The 25,274-nt window shown below is 36.1% G+C and overlaps 1 protein-coding gene across 3 annotated transcripts in view; it reads right to left on the bottom strand.

Moving 5' to 3' along the window:
- The window catches only part of LOC128026060 (ADP-ribose glycohydrolase MACROD1), a 517,908-nt gene that overhangs the window by 368,772 nt on the left and 123,862 nt on the right, over positions 1-25,274 (bottom strand). For all 3 annotated transcript variants that reach the window (XM_052612789.1, XM_052612788.1, XM_052612790.1), the window contains exon 4: positions 14,832-14,861. In XM_052612789.1, coding sequence (XP_052468749.1) covers positions 14,832-14,861 — 30 coding nt within the window. The remainder of the gene's footprint in view (positions 1-14,831; positions 14,862-25,274) is intronic.

Here is a 25,274-nt window from a genome sequence, read left to right on the forward strand (position 1 = left end):
GCATTTCATGCAGAAAATACCAGTGCTGAAAAGCATAATAATAAACTTGTTAAATTATTAAGCAATTTTATATAAGGGTTTGGGCTTTTTTTTATTTCCTGTCAACGGTGTATGAGAATATAGTATGTGCACCAAGGAAGCCCAAACAAGGGTTAGATAGATTCAGTATTTAAATAAAGGGATTGCATTAAAAATGCATTAAATGGGGAAAAAAAAAATCACATTTTTATCTTACATTTTGTAATATACCCAAACAAAATAGCACAACTAAGCACGTCCTGATTTTGCCAAGTTCGATGTGTTCCTAGGTCAACATATTTTGTTGACCCTGGAACAACATTTTACTCCAAAAATATATTATTAACCATATCCCTACACCTAAACCTAACCTTAACTATGAGTAATCCCTAAAATCAGAGGATATGATAGATGAATGACACTGATGTAAAAGCACCAAACACTGATTTTAAGCGTAAACTTCACAAAATCTATAAACTGGTTCTTCAAATCTGATTGGTTAATCAATCACAATGTTGTTCCAGGGTCAACAACGATGTTGTCCCAGGAACATGTCTCACTTGGTAAAATCAGGTTCTGCCACAACTAAGGCTTTTATAATCACTTAAAGTATATTTAACTTTGATTATCAATGTTTAACGTTCATATTGATCATCAATATTTAACATGATTATCAACGGATGTTATTATAGAGCTGAACTAACAAAATAAAATAAATACTTTTTTTATAAATTTTCTCATGACTTATCCAGGCCTGAAAGTGTCAAATCATATAGAGAAATTTAGGCATGTCTGATCAATATAGTGCTAATTTGCATGTACTATAATTACAGGCTGCTGGCATTTAATGTTGCAAAAACTGATAAAAGTATTATCTTTTCAATTTTTAATGGCCAATAAATGAGGAACAACTGAGGAAAAAGAGGAGATAGATGCACAGAGAGGTTGCTCTTGGATTAATAGTGGGACACGGTCAAATGTGCTGGATAAATTTTAAAGTTTGTGTGCACTCATTCATATTTATCAGTTGTTTTTCAACAGCTTATTAAAAAAATAAACTGTGGAAGAAACACATCTACTGCATTAGAAGTGTCATTATTGTTCACCCAATTAATTTCTTGCTCTACAAACACAAAGTGCAGCAGCTGAAGGAACAGAAAACCTTGTCTTAATTAGTTCATATTAATCTCATCTTTCCCCTTTTAAATGTTTTTATTATTTTTCCTTTTTTTCTTTCAATTTTTTTCTCCTGAGAGAATCAAACAAATGGTCAGAAACTATTTTACTTTCTTAGCTATAAGGAACATGAAGAGAAATTGTCTTTATGTTTTGGTTGGCCATTGGGAACCAGACACCGTTTGAAGGCCTTTAATGGTTTGAACGATAAGGCTCCTGGTGACTGACAAATTAAAACAGCCACTCTGGAAATGTAATGAATATAAATCTCATTTATAGAGAATATTTCAGTGAGTGTTATCCTCATGTCTTTCTCCATTTCGCAGTTCACAGAGCAGACTGTTTACAGATACTGACAGATAAGAGCCAATTAGGAGTAAGAGCTTCAGATAGTATTAGAAGAACATTTTTCTTTTGCTAATAAATCCCCTCACCTGCCAAAAAAACATTGTGTCCTCCCTGCTTCATCCCTCAAAAAATCTGTTCCTCCGGCATACTTTTCCACCCTGCTTAAGATAACATCCTCCATCTGTGGACTTCCCACTTCACAACGTTTTATTCAGCTTCCTAACTGCTTTCCTCATTTGTTTAGAAATAAGACTGTACAGCTTGTGCTCTAAGTTTATTTTCTCACCTTTATTTTATGCTACACAATCTTCTTATCTTGTCACATTAAATTCAGTATTCAAATCTGCACTACAGCATATTTGCAAACTTAAGTAAAATATGATTTTTCTCATTGTGGCACTATACACTTAGCTGCGGAGGTTTAGATTTCAAAAGGTTGTACAGGAAACAAGGAATCAGGATTCAGTCATTTCACATACACCAAACATAGGAGTCTAGTCTCACTGCTTCTCCCTCAGAGTCACCTATTATCCCACGGGAGACTCACACAGACATGAATGTATGTGCACGTTGGTGTGTGTCTGTGTGTAATGCCCCAGACAAGAGGACTGGTGGAACTGTGGGGTTAACGGCATGAATGAATTCATTCTGCCTCGTGGGAGCTGTCTATGTTTCGCTTGAGTGACACTCTCTAGACAGATGCAGCATTCTCCGGGACAGCCTTCACCAGCTGAATATCCAGAAGGAAAGATGCCCTCTCTCGTGTCAGTAACAGAGGAAAGAAAGAGAGAGAAGAAAAAAGATGACAGCTTCTCTCTAGAGCTCCCCTTCTCTCCTCTGCTCCAATCTCAGGGCAGAAACTCAGCATTTGTTGGTGAGAGCCCAACCTGACGGATAGTGCTAACTAGCACAGCCTCTTGAGACGCACCGAAAGGCTGACAGTCGGTTACGGTTTGGCTAAAGGGCACGACTCCTGGTCTGTGTCTGCTCATTGAAGGTGTCAGGGAGATGTCACCTAGCACAATGTTGATCCCACAACCCTATTCAATGCCTAACACCCCCAAACCCTGATATCTCAAGTCCTTTCTGGCAAAAACAGAATGTTACAAACATAACAGACGCTGTAAAAAGAATGCCTACTTAGAGAGAAGATGCACTTTTATCATGAGTCAGTCTGCGTAAATACCAAGGGTCTTAGATGATGTCTTTTTGAGCTTTTGTTCTAGTAATCTGGGAAGTTTTTTTCAGACAATTTTGACATCTGCCTTAATTACAGCCTTTGTACTTTCACAGAAGAACCGACAAATACAACATCCCTTATTAAGACACTGTTGTGATGTTGCATGTCCATGTAAACACACTCACACAAATAAGAGAATCTTGAAACTAATTACTTGCTATGGACGCTGGCATTTTACAAGACTGGAATTTGAGCAAATGCTAATGTTTTCTTTCATATTGGCATCATTAAAAGTGTCCTAATACACTACTTCAGTGATCCCAGTCTCCTTCCTGTGCGGATAATGTGGTCTGCTTCAGACTTCACTTGACAATTATTGTAAATTCCATTTAAAATTAAATTAATTTGTAGTAATTACTGAAACCTTCTGAATCTGTTCACTTTAGAGAAAGCATCCTTCTCAATACTCCATAGCTCTGTGGCTAACTCTAGCCCATTAAAAGCTAATAGCACTGAACCAAACCGTTTTTGTCCCAAATCTATTTAATCCAATGCTTGAGTTAATGCTTTGTGGAGCAGACAGGCTTAATGTTCATCTCAGTGATAAAGATCACATAAATGCTTCTAGATTAGGGATTATCTATGTAGCCATTTTTTAGCGAACAGTACCTAGGTTTCTATCCAAGGCCTTTTTTTTTTCTGAAAAAAAGATTTAGTGCTTCAAAATGTTTATTGATATAGCTGATGGAAATGCCATTTACCAATAAAATTTCTCAAGTGTTGAGACAATCTTTTTCCATTTAACTTTTGCACATAAATTCTGTATCAGTAGTTCAAATGTCGCAAAAGTTTTATGAAAATTAAATAAATGTGGTGTCACATGGCAGAATTAGCCTATTAAGAGGGTCCGTCTTTGTGGTGTTGCTCATGATTGACTATTATTAAATTGTATATAAAATTATTTTATTATTGGTATGTGGTAAGAATAAGATGAGTTAATCATCTGAGTTAATCATCTCAACCTCTCAAATGAAATTAGAATTAGTAATATTATCTTGTCGGTTAACGGTTAATAATAGCTTAAAGAGCGCAGGTGTCCAGTTAGGAGAACTACCCAAAACGAACATCCCTATTTTCAATACAGTCTAATAAAAGTTCATCAAAATAATAAGAATAATAACAATTCAACTGCACCTGTTTATTTATATAGCCTGAGTATCAAGTAGTATTGATTTAAATAGTCTACATAAAGTACTCTTTAATTAGTAATTCTTTGTCGATAACTAAGCACAAAAACTGGATGGAAACTTGGCTAGTAGTCGATTATCTTCTGATTATAGTGTTGAATTTATTGCAGGTGAAGATGCATTCAAATAAATAATATTGTTGAAGTATTAAAGTTTCTTTGGTGGTCTGAACACAAGTTTAACAGCATGAAAAGCCTTAAGGGAGGGCAAACATTGAACGAACATGGAAAAAGCAATTGATGAAGTTCTTAAAATCTCAAAAGTTTTGCTTGTGAATTAGCACAGAGAAAAAAGCAGCATTTTTTTTTTTATAATTCTAGTTGAATATATATTATTCTGTAGTTTGAATACTTAATGTAACCTGAATTACAGAATTATTAAAACATAAACATAGCATAATGTTATAAACAGCATATTCTCTTTAAAAGTTTTTCTTTTTATGAAGGTTATTTTGATAATGGGCCTTTTATTCTCTGTACTGTCTGGTAAAGGGTCATGAATTCAATTAGGCAAATATGTATATCTAATAATTTAATATTGTTGAATAAAGTTTAATTTCGTCACCTTGACTTTCTTACATTTCTTGAAAAGAAAGTAATTAGCATGAGGTCTTCAATCCACATTTAAAGAACCATATCATGGTGATCTTAATTTAGCCCCTCCTAAAAACATATTGACCCCTGTCATCCCCCTCTTTAAAAAACATTCTAAAATCACTATTAATTAATTGGCTAAATACCTCAAAAACATTCTTTATCATGAAGTTTCAGTGAAACCTTTATTAAAGTGCTTTGCTTTTGCAAACCATCTCCTTCTGGAGTGATAGACAAAGTAATATACAGTAATGCAATCTGATTGGGCCATTTTTAAAAGCAGTGTATTTGCAACATTAAAAGTGGACATCAATTTGACAGATAAAAAAAAAGCGTTAAAGGGATTGTGGGTGACTAGCATGCTAAGTCTGCAAAGTGGCCTGTTAGTGAGACTATGGTGCTCTTGTGGGGACTGCTCCTCACTGCTCCAAAAACTGTCAAGATACATTTTGTCTGCAGCCAAGGGCTAGAGGATGCAAAAACTAACAAATGAATAAACAGGGCGACTCTTCCTCCAAACAAGAATTACTCCCAGTGGGCAAAGTCAGCGAGGCTCAGCGACCACAGCACCAAATGCACAAGGCTTTTCAGAGCCAAATCTGAAGTGACATTTAGAAAAGGAATGTTCGGTTTTGTCTGAAATCTCAGCGATTGACCCAGAATAATGTGGAAGGAGAGGGAGGACATCCATCCTCCTGCACTCTACTGTTCTGAAACGACACAGAGGAAAGATAATCATAACTTTTTCCAACCCTTTTCTCAAAATGTATTTGATGACACGGTAAAACACTTATCTACGTGTCACACAGGCCTTGAAATCTGCTACCTAGAGTCCTGTAGATCTCTTCCTAAAATCATATATTGTCATGAGTCAAACCGGAGGTAGAAATTCGATGATATTTTCTCCATAAGCACAAAGATAAAATTATTGATATTTGTTACAGGTTTTCTCTAGTGTGCTGTAGGATTCAGGTATCTAATAAAAAAGCTAATTTAAACAGATTTACACATTTGAAATGCACACATAAACACACGTCAGCATGGAAAGGGTGCGTAACAAAAGTGAAGCATCAGAAATAAGATGAGAAACAAAAAAAAACAATATACTGTTGGTGCATATCAAACATATGACTCAGGCTTTCCACAAACAACATTACTTAGATCATGATTTCCTGGGATCACGACTGTTTACTGTGAATGTGTGAAGGGAGAATCATTTACAAGCCTCAACGGGGTATTCCCATGGGAAAGAAGGGCTCTAGTGAAGTAGTTTGTTCAGGTGTTTACTGGAAGATGCAAGCTGCATGGGAATGTCATGGAGCGTCTGTTGACATTTACTCTGAGAAGCTAAATACTGCACATCCGCCAACTGTTGGATCATGTGATAGTAAAAAAAAACAAAAAAAACTGCACTTGTAATCAGTGAAAAGTGGGGGGTTCAATAATTTATCCTTATTTTTACTTCATCAAACGAAAGATTTAGGAATAATTATTTTGTGTATACAGACAGAAATCTGATGGTAAAAGTTAAAAACACATTCCTGGCATCATGCACAGAGGCAGAGCACAAATGATGCCATTGACTAACTAATGACATGTTTGCCAGTGGCGATGGGATGACAGTGGGGAGATTTATGTGTGGAGACACAGATGAATGATTCATCAGTTCTAGGGAACAGAGATGCTAGCACTGAGGCCAGCATCGGTGGCAGAAACCCCGCACTTTAACCGAGATGTGACAGTAGACCTGCCATTTTATCCAACACCTTCATTAATGTATACTTTATTGAAGCTTTAGAGCGGGCAAAAATAACTTCCTTGGCATGTATTTGCAAATAATGTCATTTATTTTCTCATCTTTATAATTATACATGTGTATTTACTTGCATGGTTTGCTATGGTTTCCTGAAATGTGTCATTTAACGCATCATGATATCTATAGAAACCTTGGGCGGGAAAAGATATCAGTCAAATTATTTTTTACTTTGTTTATTGAGTTTCTATTTTCTCCCAATGAGCATAAGGATACTGATAAGCACAAGACTCTGGCTTTCTCCATCTTCTTTGAAGCTCCTATGAAATAACAAGAAAATACTGTCAAGTTCAACAGTAATGATGAATACATTTTAATGGTAACACTTTACTATAAATTGTCATTTATTAATGTATTAACTAACATGAAACACAATTTATTAGTCTTTGTTAATGTTAATAAAAAGTAATTCGTTGTTCATGTTAGTTCACAGTGCATTAATGTTTACAAACACTAACTTGTGATATATGTTAACTAATGTAATTAACTGTTTACTAATGAACCTTATTTAAGAATAACCGCAGATGAGGCATTTAGTGCACGGCACTGCAACCAACTTAACATTTTACAGAGTTTAATTTAGCAGCTTTTCAAGATCAGTTTTAAAGTGTAACTGTTAATAGATTTGAACAAAGAAATAAAGTGTGACTACACACAGGCAATATTTACTGCAAATACAAAAATAATACTTATTAAAATAATGACCCTTTACTCCAATATATGAACTCAGAAAACCACTGTAATGTTTCCCATTCTATGACTAGTAAAATAATGGCCACTTACTGAACATGGATCTCCTTGGAGTAGCATCTTCTTCTTGTATGACAGGCGTCAGCGTTAAGGCACAATACTGCCACCTAGAAGCTCAACCAGGTACTGGCGCTGGAGTATGCATGTGGTGTTATCATAAGAGAACTGTTCAATTTAAATATTATGGTTATCGCTTATACTGCTATATAGTCACACACTAAATTAACACAATATCGATAATTGTTGATTTGAATATCACGGTTATCGTCAATTTCGGTATATCGCGACACTCTTATATATATATATATATATATACACACACACACCCACACGCACATACATACATTTAAAATAAGATTGTTTTAAAGATAATTATTGAAATAATTAATCATATTTATTATGTAAGAACATCATGTGTTTTAAATGACCAATTAATCAACTGTATGGTGTAACATTCATACAATGTCAGTTTAAAAAAAAAAATATATATATATATATATATAAGTGCTGTCAAAATTAGCGCGTTAACGCATTCGATTAATTTGAAATATTTAACGCGTTAAAAAAAAATTACGCAATTAACGCGGTTGCAGTTTTTTTTTATTTCCGGTTGTGGCCTATGTGTGTTCGACGTGCAAAGAAATATGGATAAGACCAAGGAAGGACTTTTAGATGGAAAGTTTCAGTGTAAAACTGTGCCGGATTACTCTTCAGTCTGCCACAAGAAACATTACTCTTCATTCAGTCTGCCACAAGAAACAGCAACATTAAAATCCTGAACTCAAATGTCATTGTTAAAAAAAAAAAAAAACAATGACTGTTGTAACAGTGCGTAAATCAGACCTTTCTGTAACGCTAACGTTAATAAGCTTAAACGAAAATAACGAAATAATTGTGTAGCGGAGTATTTTTTTGTACACAGTGCCGCGAACTGTCAATCACTCCTGTGCGCGTGCATCACTGTCCTCCTCGCAGCTGCAGCAACTTGCACTCTCTTCATCAAGCTTTAAAACAAAAAGGGGACAAAAAGATCATATTGTCTTTGTGCATAGGCTATAGATTAATTAGATAAATGAATATCTAAATTTGTGTCTTGCCGTCTATGGTATTTTTTTAGAACTTAGAAAAAAGATGCTGCAGCCAATGAGCAGCCAGCGGGGGATGCAGGACAACTCAACCTCCGCAGACAGTTTTTAATGTTTATCAGACAATAAATACTCAAGATTTTGCTTTAGTATAATTTTCGGGACAATTAGGGCCAGATTCGGGAGTCGGGACAACAGTTTAGATTTCGGGACTGTCCCAAATTTTTTGGGACGTCTGGTCACCCTTCCTGAAAGAGCTGCATTACTTCATTAGCTTAGAGTCTGACCTGCAGTGATGGGATTCAAATTTGGTGAGGTGTCAGTCAGCGAATCATCAGATTCTGATCTTGTTCTTGCAGTATTCAGAGTCTGAAGCCAAGAAAACATGTTAAGTGTTGTTGTTAACTGTATTTGATTATTAACCGAATCGAGAGTGGTGTACACTCATAACGAGTTTCACACACCTTCTCCGGCCACGTTGAGTTGTTGACACTTAACAGTGGGAAAAGCGACACATGCGCTATTCACTTGTATAATTTAAGGGTGAATGGGTAATGTAGTTTCTGCTCTCGGTGGGATGAATTAGGAAGCTTGCATTGTGAAGGGCGCTCTGAAAATCGGCAGTGCAGGTAAAAGATTAAAATCTCTATTAAAACAGATGTCCAAATGAGCGTACCGGTACGCTAAAAGCACGTTCTGGGCGCACGGAGAGGTGGCGGTACGTTCAAGAGCTATATTTGGAAGTGGCGGTACTGAGTACTGGTGCTGGTGCGTACCGGCCCACTTAAAGCACTGGCAATGACTATACTTTGGAATTTTTTTGCAGTCCACTTAGAATTCAACATGGAAATCATTTTTGTTTTTTATTGGCATTGATTGTCTTGAAATTCAAATGGCACTTACATGCCTGTGTTTTTATTTCTGTAATAAATATGGCTTTCAAGCCAACAGTTAATTTGGAGGATATTGATGGTTTATTGCAGGTATGTTGTTTACATGAGAAAATATGTGTTAAACAAAAATTCCAATAAACAATCATATTTTGGATTTAAATAGTTTCTTTGTCTTGAGTTTACATTAATTATTTACATTTTACATTTACATATCCAAAAAGTTTCAGTCTTTTAATTGCGATTAATCGCCGATTAAAAAAATTATTTAAAAAAATTGTGCGATTAATTAGTTAATTTTTTTTAATCGATTGACAGCACTTATATATATATATATATATATATATATATATATATATATATATATATATATATATATATATATATATATATAAATGCCTTCTCCAAGAACCCAAAACACATCAGCATGTCCAAATATAGCACCCACTGAAGTAGCTAAAAAAAAATTAAGGGTGTGATCATTTCCATCAATTAGTCCATCCATCACTGCTGATTGGGCCAGAGTGTGATAGCAGAGCCTATATCAGGATCCTCCTACAAAAACCTGTGAACAAACATGCACTGAGGGATTATGGGTAAAACTCTCCGCTCCAGACAAATACACATTCATGTTATTGTGTAACAAGCATCTCTATCAAGGAGTAAAATAGCCTTGTTGAGATCCATTAGATGTATCCACATGTTGTCGTTCTCCTTTTGACGGCTGCATGTAGAGGTTTTTATGGTACGAGTTGAGACAAAAGGATGGGTTTTGCATCATTTCAGGCTTTAATCGGAGCATGGATGTGGTCGTAGCTAAAGTGGCAGGTGTGATACTTTTGTTCAAGTGAGCCCAACATGGATAAAAGCTGCCTTGCAGCAGATGCATGGATGAAACTGTTTTAAGCACTGATGATGTATTAGCTACTGAGCAATACTGAGGTAACCTGAAGATGAAGTGTGATTGATGATGTTCTGTATTAGGTGCAAAGATGAAAGAAAGGATGGATGGACTGTCCTAGGGTTCATTGAAGCACACAAGGAAATGTGTATGGTCTAAACTGCCCTCTGAAAATGATATTCATATCGAGATATACTGGATGGATAGAGGACAAAGTATGTGAGTGGAGTGGAATGACAGCATTTTCCCTTTCCCACTCAAAGCATTATGTAATCACTCCTCAAATCCACTGCAGGTTTTTCATTTCTCAATCAGGTGAGATAAATCCCACTGCAAAAATGTTCATTTACAATAAGATTAAAATGGTTAATAGTTAATGCTATGCAATGCATTAGTAAAGCTTAATGCAATGAACAACATTTTTTATTATGACTTTCATTAATCTAGATTAATGTTGATTTTGAATACAATATTGTTTGTTGTTAATTCATGGTCATAATACATTAGTGTTATTTATTTTACAACTCGAAATGTAAAAATGCAAAAGATATATGCAAAAGAAACATGTCCTCAATTCCCCAATGATGCTTTGGTCGACCACAATACCCTGTGAAAACATTGCACACTGGAATTTGCCCAAACAAATTGTTTGAAATCTGACTAAACCAATCCCTTCGGTTGTGATCATACAACAATCTCTGAAATTAAGCTTAATCTACAGCTGGTATAGGCTCCATGGAGATATATGTGATGAAACAATAATAACATGAGCTGAATAACACCAAAATAGATGCTCTATACAGTACGTGTCTTGCAGCCAATTTTGAAAACATACAGAACAGTACACACTCACACATAAATCCAATGTCTCTAAGAATTTGCAAATCCCAACATGGCACTTGTGCAAACCATCAGGTATCAATAGGCTGCTTTAATGTGGTGAGGGGGAGCGATTTAAAAAGATATTCAATGGTTATGTTCTGTCAATGAAGTCACTTTCACCCCTCAAAAAATACAACGATTAATGCCCCCAGGCAAACGGATGTTGCCGACAACGCACAAGGTCTTAATTGCTTTTTGCAAGGTCAAGCAACCTACTGCTTCATAGCTCATAATAAGGAGACATGATTCAAGTATGGAACATGACATGCCCTTATTCCAGCAAGGAGAATCTGGAACTTCACTGGACCACATCACGGACATATGCACATTTGGAAAAAATGGATGAATAAACTGAAATATAAAATGATATATAAAATTCAAAATAATGTAGTCAAGTAGTATAATCTAATCCAACATAAGGTGAAAAAAAGTGATGTGACATACAGCCAAGTATAAAGTGAAAGGAAAGGAAGGAAAGTGACGTGACATTCAGCCAAGTATGGTGACCCATACTCAGAATTCAGTGCCTTGCTCAAGGGCACCTCAGTCATGGTATTGTCGGCCCGAGACTCAAACTCACAACCTTAGGGTTAGGAGTCAAACTCTTTAACCATTAGGCCACGACTTTCCCTAAGTAAATTTATATATTTAATTAAAATAAATAAAATTTGACATTCTGAATGGAATTTAAAAAGATTACTAAAACATTAATGTTTTGCATAAATAAAAATGAACACATTATTTAATACAGTATAATGCAGTACTGCAGTAACAGTGCTAAACAGTGGAAAACTGCAGTAGTAAATTGTAGTAAAGTGATTCCAGAATGCACTGAGCGGGAACGTTAACTACACTTCACTTCTACTCCAATCACATACTCTGGTCTCACACAACATTACAAGGATGAAATGTCACCAAAAATGTTGTGATTCGTCTGGGTGGTCTAATTGAAACTCAGTGCTAAACAAGCAAAATCATTTCAGTCAGAGTGCCAACAAGCCAATATCCCCTCAGGATGAAGACATCAAAGTTCTCACCATCACTGAAGATTCGTAGCAATCTTAAAAGTAAAAAGCTAAATCGTCATGTTCTACACCAAGAACCAGACTGACAGACATCAGGACTTGTTTATATCCATCAACAGCAAGCCATCAAATAACAACAAACAGTTTATGTAACCAGATGCATCTCAACCAGCTTCATTTATTAGACTGCAAATGTCAAGATATTGCGATCAGTTGTGAAGTCGAAGGATCTTTTCTTTTTCTTATGAGCACTTGTGTTAGCCAGAGATAATTTAGATTAAGGAGAATACAAGATTTAAGCATGCCCATTTAAAGCAGGGACCAAATAATGTGCTTTGCTGACCACACCAATTTAATTTTGATTGAGTTTGTTGTGCATTGCGTTTGCGGCTTAACAACAGGAAACCACTCGACCGCAGCTATGAAACCCTGGAAGAGTCAAAAACTGGATGGAATGCCGGTACACTAAAGCCTAAAACAGCAAAACAGTTTACACGAACAATTAAATTGCTGTGACCTTCTGCCCGACTCAGAGTTCAAAGCTCCATGCAGTAGAAACATTCCCTTCTATTTACATTACAGCGTCAGCTTTTCTGTCAGATATTAGGTCATTAGAAAGCAATACAAGAGCAGGGAAAACCTTCCAAAGATAAGAGGAAGCCTAAATCTTCCTTTCTGAAGAGTAGTGAATGAGAGGAAATCATCACAGATGGAGGTCCTCACCTCGATAAACGATAGGCAGTAGGAAAGGGGAGAAAAGAAAACAAGTTTGTGTATCTGCCGCCCCATTGCTGATATCATAGGGTCAAGAGATAAAGCCACCCGGGACATCCAAGGGTTTTTTTTTTTAAACTAGGGAGAGTGAGAAAGAAATGAAGATCATTGTCTCGGGTGAAACAGAAAAAGTCACCCTGGATTGAAGTCTCTGAAAGATAAAAGCCAAAGAACTCTTGCTACCTGGGTCATCATTCAAACCATAGAATGAGCTTTGCTCATGTCATTCTGCTTTTGCTTTGCTTTTGCAATTATTTCCAAAGGGTATACACTCTGTAATGTTCAGAAAGGAAGAGAAATTCAGAATGTTGGTGCATCCTATTCAAATTAGATGAATATATTCGAAATATGTATTTATGTATGCATGTATGTATACATTTATTGGGTAGCTTAACATTAATAATAATCAGGCATGTTTCTTGAGCAACAAATCAGAATATTAGAATGATTTCTGCAAGAAATTATGAAAATTCAGCTTACAGCTTACATTTTAAAATATATTACATTACACAGATTACACAGAATACATAGAAAGCAAATATTTTAAACTGCAATATTTCGCAATATTCCTGTTTTTGCTGTTTTAATCATTTAAATGCAGCTGTGTTGAGCATAAGAGACTTACAAAAGCATTTAAAAAACCTACTGATTCAACCTTTTGAATGGTAGTATACGTGACTTTCATTACGTAAAAAAAAATGTGTAAAAAGCATTGTGTTGATGATCACATTATTAACATAGCAACGGTCCAAGAGATTGGATGTAAAACCAAACTCGATTTAAGTACAGTGCGAACGAATTCTAAAATCTCCCTGTCAGTCCGTCCCAAACCAGTGTGCCTGCTTACCTGCTAACATGTGTTTTCTCTCTTTTATTCTTTTCTAACCTTGGATTGGCATTTTTGTTTTCTCCTTTGACACTATACCAAATGGCTTATCGGTGCGGGTTAATTGGTTTTCTAGCACTGGCATCTGGGGATGAAAATTAGGGGAGACAATGTTCTTGATATGTGCTGTGCTGTATATGACAATAAGCTCTTTTTTTTTCTTATCAGGGACGCAAATTTTGTTTACAGACTGATGTGTTTGTGAAAAAAAAAAACACCTCCAGATGCAGTGCTAACAGGCATATTTCCTTTCACATATCTTTTTCTGGTACAAAAATATTCCCTCAGAGTGTAACATCAGCCTTCGTTCACCTGGCGCTGCTGATGAACATCTAATAGTTTCCTTTAAACGCATATGTGCACGCACACACCAACATCAAAAGTCAATTACGCCAAAATAATGAAGAAACCAAATGAGCCTCGAGACATTTTGCATCGTGACAAATCAATAAAAGGACCATGATGACACACAACGAGGTGCCAATAAAGCATGGGGCTGCAGAAACATTTAACTCCCAGTCGTGGGGGTCACACAGATTCACTGACAAGTGCTATGGTAAGTAGTTTTGTCACAGACGTGTGACCTCTGGCCTTAATCAGCACGTTTTGTTTTTTTGTTCACCACTTCTTTAATCAGGGAAATCGGTCACAGTGGCTGATAAGGGTCTATTCTAGAGCTACGATGAAGAAAGACAAGGGTTTAGGGCTTTTTGAACACATCAGATAATATAAGAGCTGTACTAAGGAGAGTGGGATATGAGATGGATAGTGTATCACGAGTAGTAATGGCTTCCTCACGAGGGACCCAATCAAGCGTGGTCGGCTCCCGAGATGTGGCAGCAGAGAAGGACCCTTCCTGACACTGTGGCACAGATGATAAACAAAGGATCGTGCGAAAAGGGTCACACGTCTGACCTACATTCATTAGACGGATTCCCCTCTAAAAGTGAGGTGGATCAAAATTCCAGTAGTAATTGGGCTGATTCCCAACCCCACCCCTCGACACTTCTTTACTCCTTCTGTCATGTCTTGTGCTTTGAGTGTAATTACTTCAATCATGTCAAAATGTGTGCAGAAATGTTTCCAAATGAGGGCCTGGGTAGTGTTGTTCCATTGACCGCCCACATGGGCAACCACAGACATGGTTGGACACCTCCGATTTCATCGGCCAACAATGTGTTTTCAACTGTCGAATTCATGGGGAAGCCACCTAACATCTCAAAATGACGTTACAATGAAAATGTAGTAAGATTATACACTTACCTCCTCCACCGCCGAGCAGAGAAGAGTTTGCTGTAGAGGAAATAAAAGAGAGAAAGACAACATGAGTGTCTGCATTAAGGAATATGTTAAAAAAGAAGCACTTCAGCTCAATGCAGAGCACACTATCATTCAGATGAGAGCCAACAGAGACGTAGAACCTGAAAGTCAAGAACACTCCGAAGCCAGACATTTACACTGAATGGAGGTTTGAGGCGCCAGTGAGCTGGCAGCCGTACTGCAGAATGCTATCATTACACTCCTAAATGAACACCATTGAGTGCTAAACGCCCAGCCCGCATGTTTTCTGTCAGAGCCCAGTGGGTTACTCGTAGAGCTGCTGTGGTGAGTTTAAGCAGACGCGGCTGGGGCCCGGGCGTTTCTTTGATGCTATGTTTCTGACCTGCGATAGTGCAGTGGGCGGCCCGGGTCAGCGGCCTGTCTTAGAAATCCCTACCACCGCCCGAATAAGAGTGCTAAAAACAGACAGAGTAAAACTATATTCCACTCCCCTCTACTTAAGAGGGACAATCAGCCACACAGGAGAGTTTGGCACCGCAAGACACTGTTATAGCTTTTTTCACAATTCTACAAGTGGTGAAGCCAATAAGAGGATTCATTAGATAAAAAATTAGGGTTACTGAAACCTCAGAATTACTAGGATTATATCTGCTTTAGACTACACTAAAAATTACTTAAGTGAATTAAAGAATAGTACAAATTTTCAAAAGTTGGAAAATAAAGACTTTACTAACAATAAATCACGTAAATACACAAAAACAACCATTCAAATGCTTATTCCAGCAATTTGAAATGTAGAAGACACCACATCTACACCCAAACCAAGCCCCTGGTATATCTTTAATTCAAAAAGAAAATGTATATACATTTTTAATAAAAACAAATAATGTAATCAAATGTGTGTATGTATATCATATATTACTATTATAATATATATTGTATTACATATAATATATTAAACCTGCACTGCTCAGAACAAATGCTAATAAATACAGTACATCAGCATTTTAACAGCAAAGAAAGATCCTAATGGTGAAACTGTGCTTCTATCTGAGCATTCCCAACAACGACAGCATGGTATCTCTTATCCCAGTGGGGGCAACGAGAAAGAAGAGAATAATGACCCACGAGGGCCCTTTTATTTTTACTTTCTTAAATGTTTCTTTCCCTTTGTGAAGCAAGTCTCTCTGTGGGATTCGTATGATCTCTCTTTCCCTCGCTCCTGCTCTTTTGTCTCAGAAAATAAGCGTCTAGGTAAGCATGGAAAAAAACCTGCTACCTCAAATGAGATCGACACGACTAACCTCTCAGCAAATGATATCAAGGGACATTAAAATCCTCAAAATGGATGGGGCTTTTCCTTATCTTAAGACAGTGAGCAGGTGAAAAAATGGAGTACAGCTGCTGCGAAGAAGCAAAAGAGAAAATGTGTGCACTTTCAGAAGAATATCTCAGCGCTGCTGTGCTGTGGAACTGGCTACTTGCAGTATGATCCAAAGTGACAGAAACTTGAGTCCGAACAGGCCACAGTTAAAATCTAAACAGAAATCTAAACCAGAGGCATAATCATGCCATATTGCAGTTTGATGGAGTGATTAATCAAAAAACACATTAGCTCCCTGTCTGTCTTGTTTTATATCCAAGCAAAAAGGTACAAGAGGAGAATATGGGGCATGGATAAACGCAGTGATCAGTCGATACAAACATATTAATAAAAATGTAAATCATTTAAAATGTATATACAGCTACACAAATATTTTTATTAAACAAGCACAAATTAAATTGATCAAAAGCGACACATATATTTATAATGGTATAAAAGGTTTCTATTTCTGGCCTTTCTATGCATCAAAGAACAAAATTATGAAGGAACACAACTTTTTTCAGCATTGATAATAAGAAATGTTTCTTGAGCAGCAAATCAGCATATTAGAATGATTTCTGAAAGTGATCATGTGACACTTAAGACTTAAGTAATGGATGCTGCAAATTCAGATTTGCCATATGTAGAATAAATGTGTAAATATATTAAAATAGAAAATTATTATCTTATAATAATATTTCACAATATTACTTTATGTATTTTTTATTAGATAAATGATGCTTCTAGCCTCACAATAGATGCTTAAGGAAAAAAGAATAAACACTTACACAGGTTTTTTTTTTTGAGGGGGGGGGGGGGGTTCTGACGTGTTTCTAGCCTCACAATTGTCGCACAAAAACAAACCCCAACACTGTCATCTCAATGTAGGAAATCAGAGAGGAAGACAACATGTGCTACTTCCTGTGTCATCCTAGACCTTTGCTCTGCTGGATGTCCACCCTTGATAAGAACACAATGCTCAAAAGATAAAAGCAAAGCTCTGTCTGTACATGGTGCAGTTTTTTCAGCGCTGTTCAAGTCATAAATCCCAGTCAAAGCTTCCTGCTCTCTCTTAGAACTGACGAGGGCCGGTAGGACTCACAGCGGTGGCATCCCGCTAAGCTCGTAAATCTAACAATAAAGAAACACAGAGATTGTGCTGGTCATTAGTTAGTGTCAGAAAACAACACAGACGCCGGCATCCATGGTGACGACATCCTCACGCATTCTCACACCTCCACACACACAATTGCATCTTTCCTGTGTTTTTCCTTTTGCACTCAGGGTTGATACCATGCACACAGCTAAAAGCTGCTCACACGTTCCTGTCGGGCCCGTAGGGCAATAACGCATGCACCCCAGAAAAGAAAAAAATAACACCAGAGAAAACGAGAAACACTCTGTATTAATACATTACAGACAACACACACAAAACTTTTAGCAGACTCCAAAGAGCGCTAGAGAGCATCGACCACCAGAACAGCCAGGCATTACAACAAGCCTTTAGTATCGGAATAACAAGCCAACATAGTATCCGGAAACTGTATATTGTAAACAGGATAAACAGTACACTTGTAAAGAACATATCTGTACATTCATTTAAACAATTATATGTTTTTCTTCAATTTACAGTGGTCTTGACACTTAAGTATTCATCTGTATGAATGAAACATATTTGGCAAGTTATGTTTAGTCATTAAGCTAAGGCATGTTAATCTACACTGATAGTACAGGACAATTATTTAGGGCCAGTCCCACATGAGTAAACTGAAGTTTTGAATGGGCAACTTAAAAAAAAAATTCTAAATTGGATTCTGTTTCTTTGCTTTTATCTCAGTGGTAAAATAAAATAAAATAAAATAAATACAAGCCTTCAATAAAGAGACAAATAAACAGAGCAAATAAAAAGAATAATTAACTAAAACATTTTATCACACAACACTATCATATGTTCTTTAATGTTTCATATATACATTTATAAAGCTACATAGTTTAACAGTGAACACATCTTTGAAAAATAAATGTTAAGTCGCGGTCACATTTAGTGTTGTTCTGCAAATTTTGTGGGCAAAATCTAGACATTTCAACAGGAATCTGAGCAAACAGGGATCAAGTTGGTCATGCAGATTTGAGCTGACCAACAGAACACAGCTCGGTTTGCTTGGTTCTCCTTAATTTTTTTACAGACTGCGCATTAAGTGTTCCATTTGAGACAATATTACCTCTCATGAATACACATACTAGTACAACCTGATCTAATGAGAAATCGTATGAATTGACATTATTAACACAGCATCAACCTGCTAAAACACTCTAAGAAACTGCATTTCCTAATTAATCTCTTAAACCTCTCAACCTTTGCAAGCTTCCAGAAATTTTCAATTAATCCATATTCTTCTCAGTTGCACAACAATATCAGAATATGTGATTAACTGACTAACTCTGTCTGGCATACAGAATGAAGATGCAAGAGTAAAGCAAGCACAGTCTGCATTAACCTGAGGCTAAATGAAAAAATGATCTGCCAAGACCTCAAATGAAGCAAGCTAAAATGTTTCACTGGAAAACAACTTGATTTTCTTGCCTGGTCTTATTCCCTTTTTTACTCCTTGGAGTTTGCTTTTAGATGCACACCACATTTATGATGCCAAGATCAAAATTGTAATATATATATACTTTTCTGGTCGCTATACTTAGCAACCAGACATACTGAACATGCCAGTATCAAGCTAAAATGACTTAATTTTTTAATGCTAACAAAGGCTACAAACAGGATTCCACAGAGTGCGTTCAAGTTTTCAGAATCCAAGCATCGTTCAAAGTGTTGCAGCTAGTCACAGCAGTTCTGAATGCCATACTTCAAATGCTCAGCCATGTGAAAATAAGCTCAAAATAAGGATGATAGGTGAATCACCCTTCAGTGTACACACACTGGACTTTACACTTCACGAGACAGCTTAACTAGGTCTGCCAGTCAGCCCAAATTTTTAGAGTGAAGTCATTAGTACAGTAAGCAGTGGGTTGTAGACCTCACACACACACACACACACATATTTACAGGCCTGCAAAATTGCTGAAGGCTGAAAATATCAGGGAGAACCCATCTCATCTAAGCAAAGCTCGACATTAAATTGAACCAAGTCTTGTGGGTAATGATAAGACTCCTTATTAGCCACTGAGAGAGAGAGAGAGAGAGAGAGAGAGAGAGAACTAGGCTGTATTTCTTTTTTGCGGCACATTAAAAATACATGTGGTTTTGCTTGGCCCAGATGCAGTATAGTGTGATAACTCTATACTTTTGTTCTTTATTGTGCCTAGGGTTCCCAGAGGAATCTGTCTGCAACTGCTGAGCACCAGAGCAGGACAAGTTGAATCAGAGAGTATGGGACCAGAACAGATCTCTCATCTCATCTCTCTCACTCTCTTTTTGTATGAGCACAGTTATATAGCAGTCAAGGGAGGAAAGGGCCGAAAGCACTCAGTACCGTACCACACTTGATCAAAGCCCCTCTTCTCCACATCAGTGAGGTCCATTCACCAGGCACAGCAGTACAGCCCCGCATCTCTGACCCTGACAAATGTTCAAGGAGGAATTCTCAATCTTCTGGATGTTCTGGTATATGATGATCAAGAGATCTTTAATTGTAACTCCCAAGGCAAGCTCGAGCCAGTTTTGAAAGGTCTTGAGGGAAACGAGTGAGTCTAATAAGCATTATTTTCATCAACACAAATGACAAGATGTCAAACATGTTCATTAAAGAAAGGGTGTTTTTGTCACAAAATGTGTGCATCGTAATAATTAAACTATGTTGATTAAAACTTTCTGCTGACAAAAATATGTAGAAAATACTATAATATATTGCATTTAGAGTTTTGGAAGAAAAATGTATACGATTATTCCATTCAGTTGAAACTTGTATATTATATTCATTCATTACACACAATAATGAAAATAATCATGATCAATAATAAATAATCTTGAAAAAGGACACTAAACGTAGAGGATGTACTGTATTCAAAATGAATCAGAACCTGGCAAGCAGCAAACATCTAAAGATGACCCTAATGTACTGTATAATTGTCTTATACCACAATTAACCAACAAACACATAAGATTGGGTCACATAGCTTAAGGAAATGCATATACTGTAGACACCCAGGCAGCACTTTATAAACAATATCAATCACAACAGTTTCCAATAACAAGAAATGCTACTGCTCATATCTAAAATGACCTTCAAACCTGAATTAATGAGCACAAAATATGCTTTTTGTTGTTGTGGTTTCGTGCCTCAATCTACACAAGGTCGACGCATGTTTTTAATAACTTTTCAGTGCACGCTATTTCCCATTCTATAAATAAATGAATAAAATAAATAAATAAACGCCCTGCAGCATCTGTTCTTCTACAGAAAGTTATAGCAAGGAATATGTTCTGCTTTTTGTGCAAATCAAGATATCACCGTTTCATTTGTATTGAGGACAATTAGCAATTGCCACACTGGGGGACGGCATCACAGATGATGAGGGGGGTGTCATGGAACCTGCTGAGAACGGAGGCACAACAGATCACCGATGGTAATGTGAAACGTCACTTTTGCTTCATTCTAATCACAATTATTTTTTATTTTTTTTACGTGCTCAGAGGCATTATGGATGGCCCCACCGTGCCTGGTAAAGTAACAGTTCTCTGTGTTTCTCATCAAAAGCACAGAAAGAGAAAACTAGGCTACATAATTCATCAAGCAGCACAATTTTCTTGCCACTCTTGACTTGGAGTCTTCCTCTGAAGAACACGAAAAAGTGTTTTTATGAAGGAGCAGCTTTTACTTTTCCTCTAAAGGCCAGATCGATATGGATTTCTCTAAAAATTACATTAAAAAAGTATTCAATATATCCATCATACTGTTTTCAGGTGAAACATTGATTGCTGTGTTGATGTATATATCAGGAATCTGGGATGGGATACTGAAGAGGTAATTTGGTGAACCAAACTAATAATAAAAAAATATACATAATACTACACGTGTCTGTAAATAATGGCATGTAAAATAAAATAAATACGATTTCAAATACGGTCTACACTTTACTTTCTTGTATACAAAAAAAGATCACAAACAACAAACAAATAAATAAATACTTACTTTTCCAAAAGAGACTTATGGGGTAATATTTTGATTACTATATGGAGTACGTAACATAACATAACATAACATAAAATACATGATCTATCAACCTAAAAGAAACAAAATCCTCATTTCAGGCCTTTAACAACTTTCAGAACTATTAATAAAAATATCAGTTGCCTAACTGCAAAACTAAATCCAACTTGCATGAAATATTACCAAGAGCTTGGATCAAAAGAATAAGCCCTATATATTCATGCCTGTACGTCATCTCTTTACCACCTCCACACAGTCTTCTAATCACAATGGTTTAATTCAATCTCACCTTCCATGTTTCCTGCACCCCCTTTCCGATCCTTAAATTTGATGTGCAGAAGAGAAAGCAATAACAAACAATAATGGTGAAAAATAATTATACTCCCGCTGGTGAATGCAAAGACGGACTAATGCATTCTGCATGATTCATCGTCTGAGACCAAAAAAATTAAAAATTAAAATTAAATAGAATAAAGTAACAGGGACCAAAAAAGAAGAAGAAAAAAACAGTCTCTTTCAGTTAGTCTGGCCTAAATGACTTCTATCCTTGTAGTCTAAAAAAACATTACAGTTGATTCAAAAAGAGATAACATAGAAGACTTATATAAGATGCAGGAAATGGGTCAAAACTGCGAGAGAACGGACTCATCAAAAAATTATTTGTTCAGTATCATGCAGGTCTGTGCATGTAAAAAGATCTAGTGCTAATATGTTGTTGAGAGTCTCGAGACAGACTGTGAAACATATATGAAAATATATATATAAACTTGAAGCACTGTATTGGCTATACAATAAGTCAGATTAAAACGACCTCATGAGGACCTGCACAAATAAGAGAAAGGTGCAGAAAATGCAACTGCAATGAATGTAATAGCTTTTATATGAGCTGCTACATTGTACAGTCATGGCCACATATACATAAGCACTATAAATGTCAGATTTTATAGTTGCATTACATCTGTTGTTGTTTACTTAAATCAACTTTTCTTCCATATTGCATTCCTGGATTTACTGTATATAAATATGACTTCACGCCTTCATATAATTGGTAATTTTGTTGCAATGTACACAAACACTACCCAAGTAATAAAGCTGTCAGTATCTACATGCAGATGATTTGTATTAAAATAAATACTTCACCCGATTTTGACACCTTATTATTTACATAAAATTAAAAAGAAAAAAACATTGATATTTTATCTGAAATGAAAGTTTAAGTTAAAACTAAGACTAGTCTTTACACCTCAAAGAAAGAAAATATCACGCTTGGGTTAAAATCACACGCCGGCGGCACCCACTGTTACTCGCTGAGCCATAAAGAGGAGATAAACAAGGTTATTACCTAAACCTGCATGCTATCATTAGTGCCCAGGGCCACACACAAATAGAGGCGATATCAGAGCATCATGGGCACTGAACTCGTACAGTAGCATTCACCTGAATGCAAAAGCAAAATAGCACCTGTTTATTTTTGCATCTATTAATGGTGCGCTATTCAGAAACCTTGCTGAACTTACAAAGCACATGTGTAGCTCATATAGTTGTATTTTTAGACACCGAATGAGCACAGACAAGATTTAATTTTGCAATACAAAAGCTACAAAGATAAAAAGAATAGCCATATCAAGCAGAGTCCAGAAAAAAAATTTGAAAGGAAAGAGTGAGAACAAAGATGAAGATGTTTTAATTACCAGACGAAAAAAAAAAAGATTCTTTAGATCTTCACTGATGTTTTGACTTTACCAAATGACATTTCAAAGAATTTTTAAAAGAACCTTTGAAAGCCACTGTGGCATGTTTATGAAGTAGGATGCTGGGATAATTATATATTGCATGTACAAAATCACTCTGATAATGCATACTTCTCACTAAAGCCAGCTGTTTGCAGTTCAAATTTCTGTATTCCAGTATGCACTTAAAAACTGGATGAAAGTTGAGTGTAGTTAAGAAAGTATGACGGATGCATGTTTATCTCTGAGATAAGTAGCTAAGGGAGGGTTTGAAGGCCAAGTAAAAGGCAATCAGCCCGAATATTAACAACAGAGATTTGCATAAGCTTCTTTTTGAATTTCAATGGCATCTAAATGGAAAAAGGAGCGGAGGTTATATTTTTGACAGCCAACATCGGATGCACATTAAAAATAAAAAATACAAATAAAAAAAGAAAGTAAGGTACAGACTTGTTTTCTCTCTTAATATTCAACAAGAATAATATACAAAAATAGAATATTACAGGTTTGCAGAGTCTTTACATTGTTTAAATAGCACAGTGTTAAGTACAGTGGTCCTTAAATTTCTTTAGTGATATAAATGCTTGAACCAAAAAACCATAATTTGTATTCTGTTTTCTCAGTGACTTCCTGACTCATTTATCATGGCACACAGGACAGAACTCCACAAATGGTAAACCTTGGTATCTCACTTAAATCATTTTGTTGTGTAAAATATATGTCTGATTTGACCTTAAGAAATTGGATTTTGGAGTTATGTCCTTCTGATTACATCCGCAAAGAAAAACACTAACACAAATTAGTTCTATTAAATGTATATTTAAATGCAACTGTATGTACACTTGCTCCCAAAAAAGCTAGTACATACTTAAAGATATTATTTATCTGTTATAGTAAAAGCCTGTTGCAACCCACTTTCTCATTCTGAAGTTTTTTTTTTTTTGCCTTTTTTATTTTTATTTTATAAATATAGTTGTATTTAATTTTTATGTTAATTTAATATATAAACAATCATCAAGTATATCTTAATTATATACAAAACAAAAAAATATACAAAAAAAAAAAATTATTTAGTGTCACCTTGTGAGATTTATAATATCACGGGCGTAATTTCCTATGGGGACGGGGGGACATAGGAAATGTCCTCTTTTCAAAATCCCGTTCGTGTCCCCCAAGTTTCAAATTAGTTTGTTATGATTTTTTTTAAACCGCGCGCCGTCATCGTCACGGAGGAGCAGGACCGAGCAGAACAGAAATCCTGTCTGTCTGTGTCGATGCGCGCGTCCGCGTACAGGCAGGGACGTCTCGTGCACACTCTAAATAGTGTAAGCGCACTGAAAGTTCTACTGAGCAGCCGGTATCGCATCAGTCATGAAACGCCAGCAACAGATGACTTTAATGTCTTCATGGATGAAAAAAAAGAAAGGACATGCGAGTTGGTTGATTCAGTAAATTAGCTCAGGTCAGGGTAATCAAAATGTCTGTCTACTTATTTTTTTTACAGTCCATGGTCTACACCTGTTGATGAGCTAACGTTAACATACACTGTTGCCTAGAACATTGTGTCCACTTTAAACAGCAGCGTTTTCTGTCAGCAATGTATGACAAGCAGACTCTGGCTGCTGTTATAGGCTAATCAACTCATTATACTCAGATGCAGAAATAAAATAAGTCTTAATAATAAATGTTTTCTAAACTTGAGCTAATTGTTGTTCACTTACAATATTTGTTCATTTAAAATGGAAGTTAATTTGTAAAAATGTATTTACTTGTTCAAAGAAAATGCTTAATGTCGCGCTAGCCTGAGTTAGCCTATATTTTATATAGTGTTATGGATATGGGGTGAGCCTGAGTATAGTTTTACACATCAGCCCAGTCTAGTCTGTAAAGTTATTGATACACAGTCACATTTTGACACATTTATAGTGATAAATAGATCAATTAAACAACTTAATAATTTCCTGGATCTTGTATCACCATAGTCCGAAACTGTATGTAAATGGAGGAAATGGGATTCAAATCGAAAAAAAATTTCCCCATTTTGTGTCCCCCCACTTCTCAAACCAAAGTTACACCCTTGTTTACAATGAACATTTTCTGAATGTTAAGCACAATCATTCACTCACCATTAAAGAACAAAATATATTAATAAACGAAATTTTCTTCATTT

This window comes from Carassius gibelio, chromosome A13, assembly GCF_023724105.1.
Source record: "Carassius gibelio isolate Cgi1373 ecotype wild population from Czech Republic chromosome A13, carGib1.2-hapl.c, whole genome shotgun sequence".
Lineage (NCBI taxonomy): Eukaryota > Metazoa > Chordata > Actinopteri > Cypriniformes > Cyprinidae > Carassius > Carassius gibelio.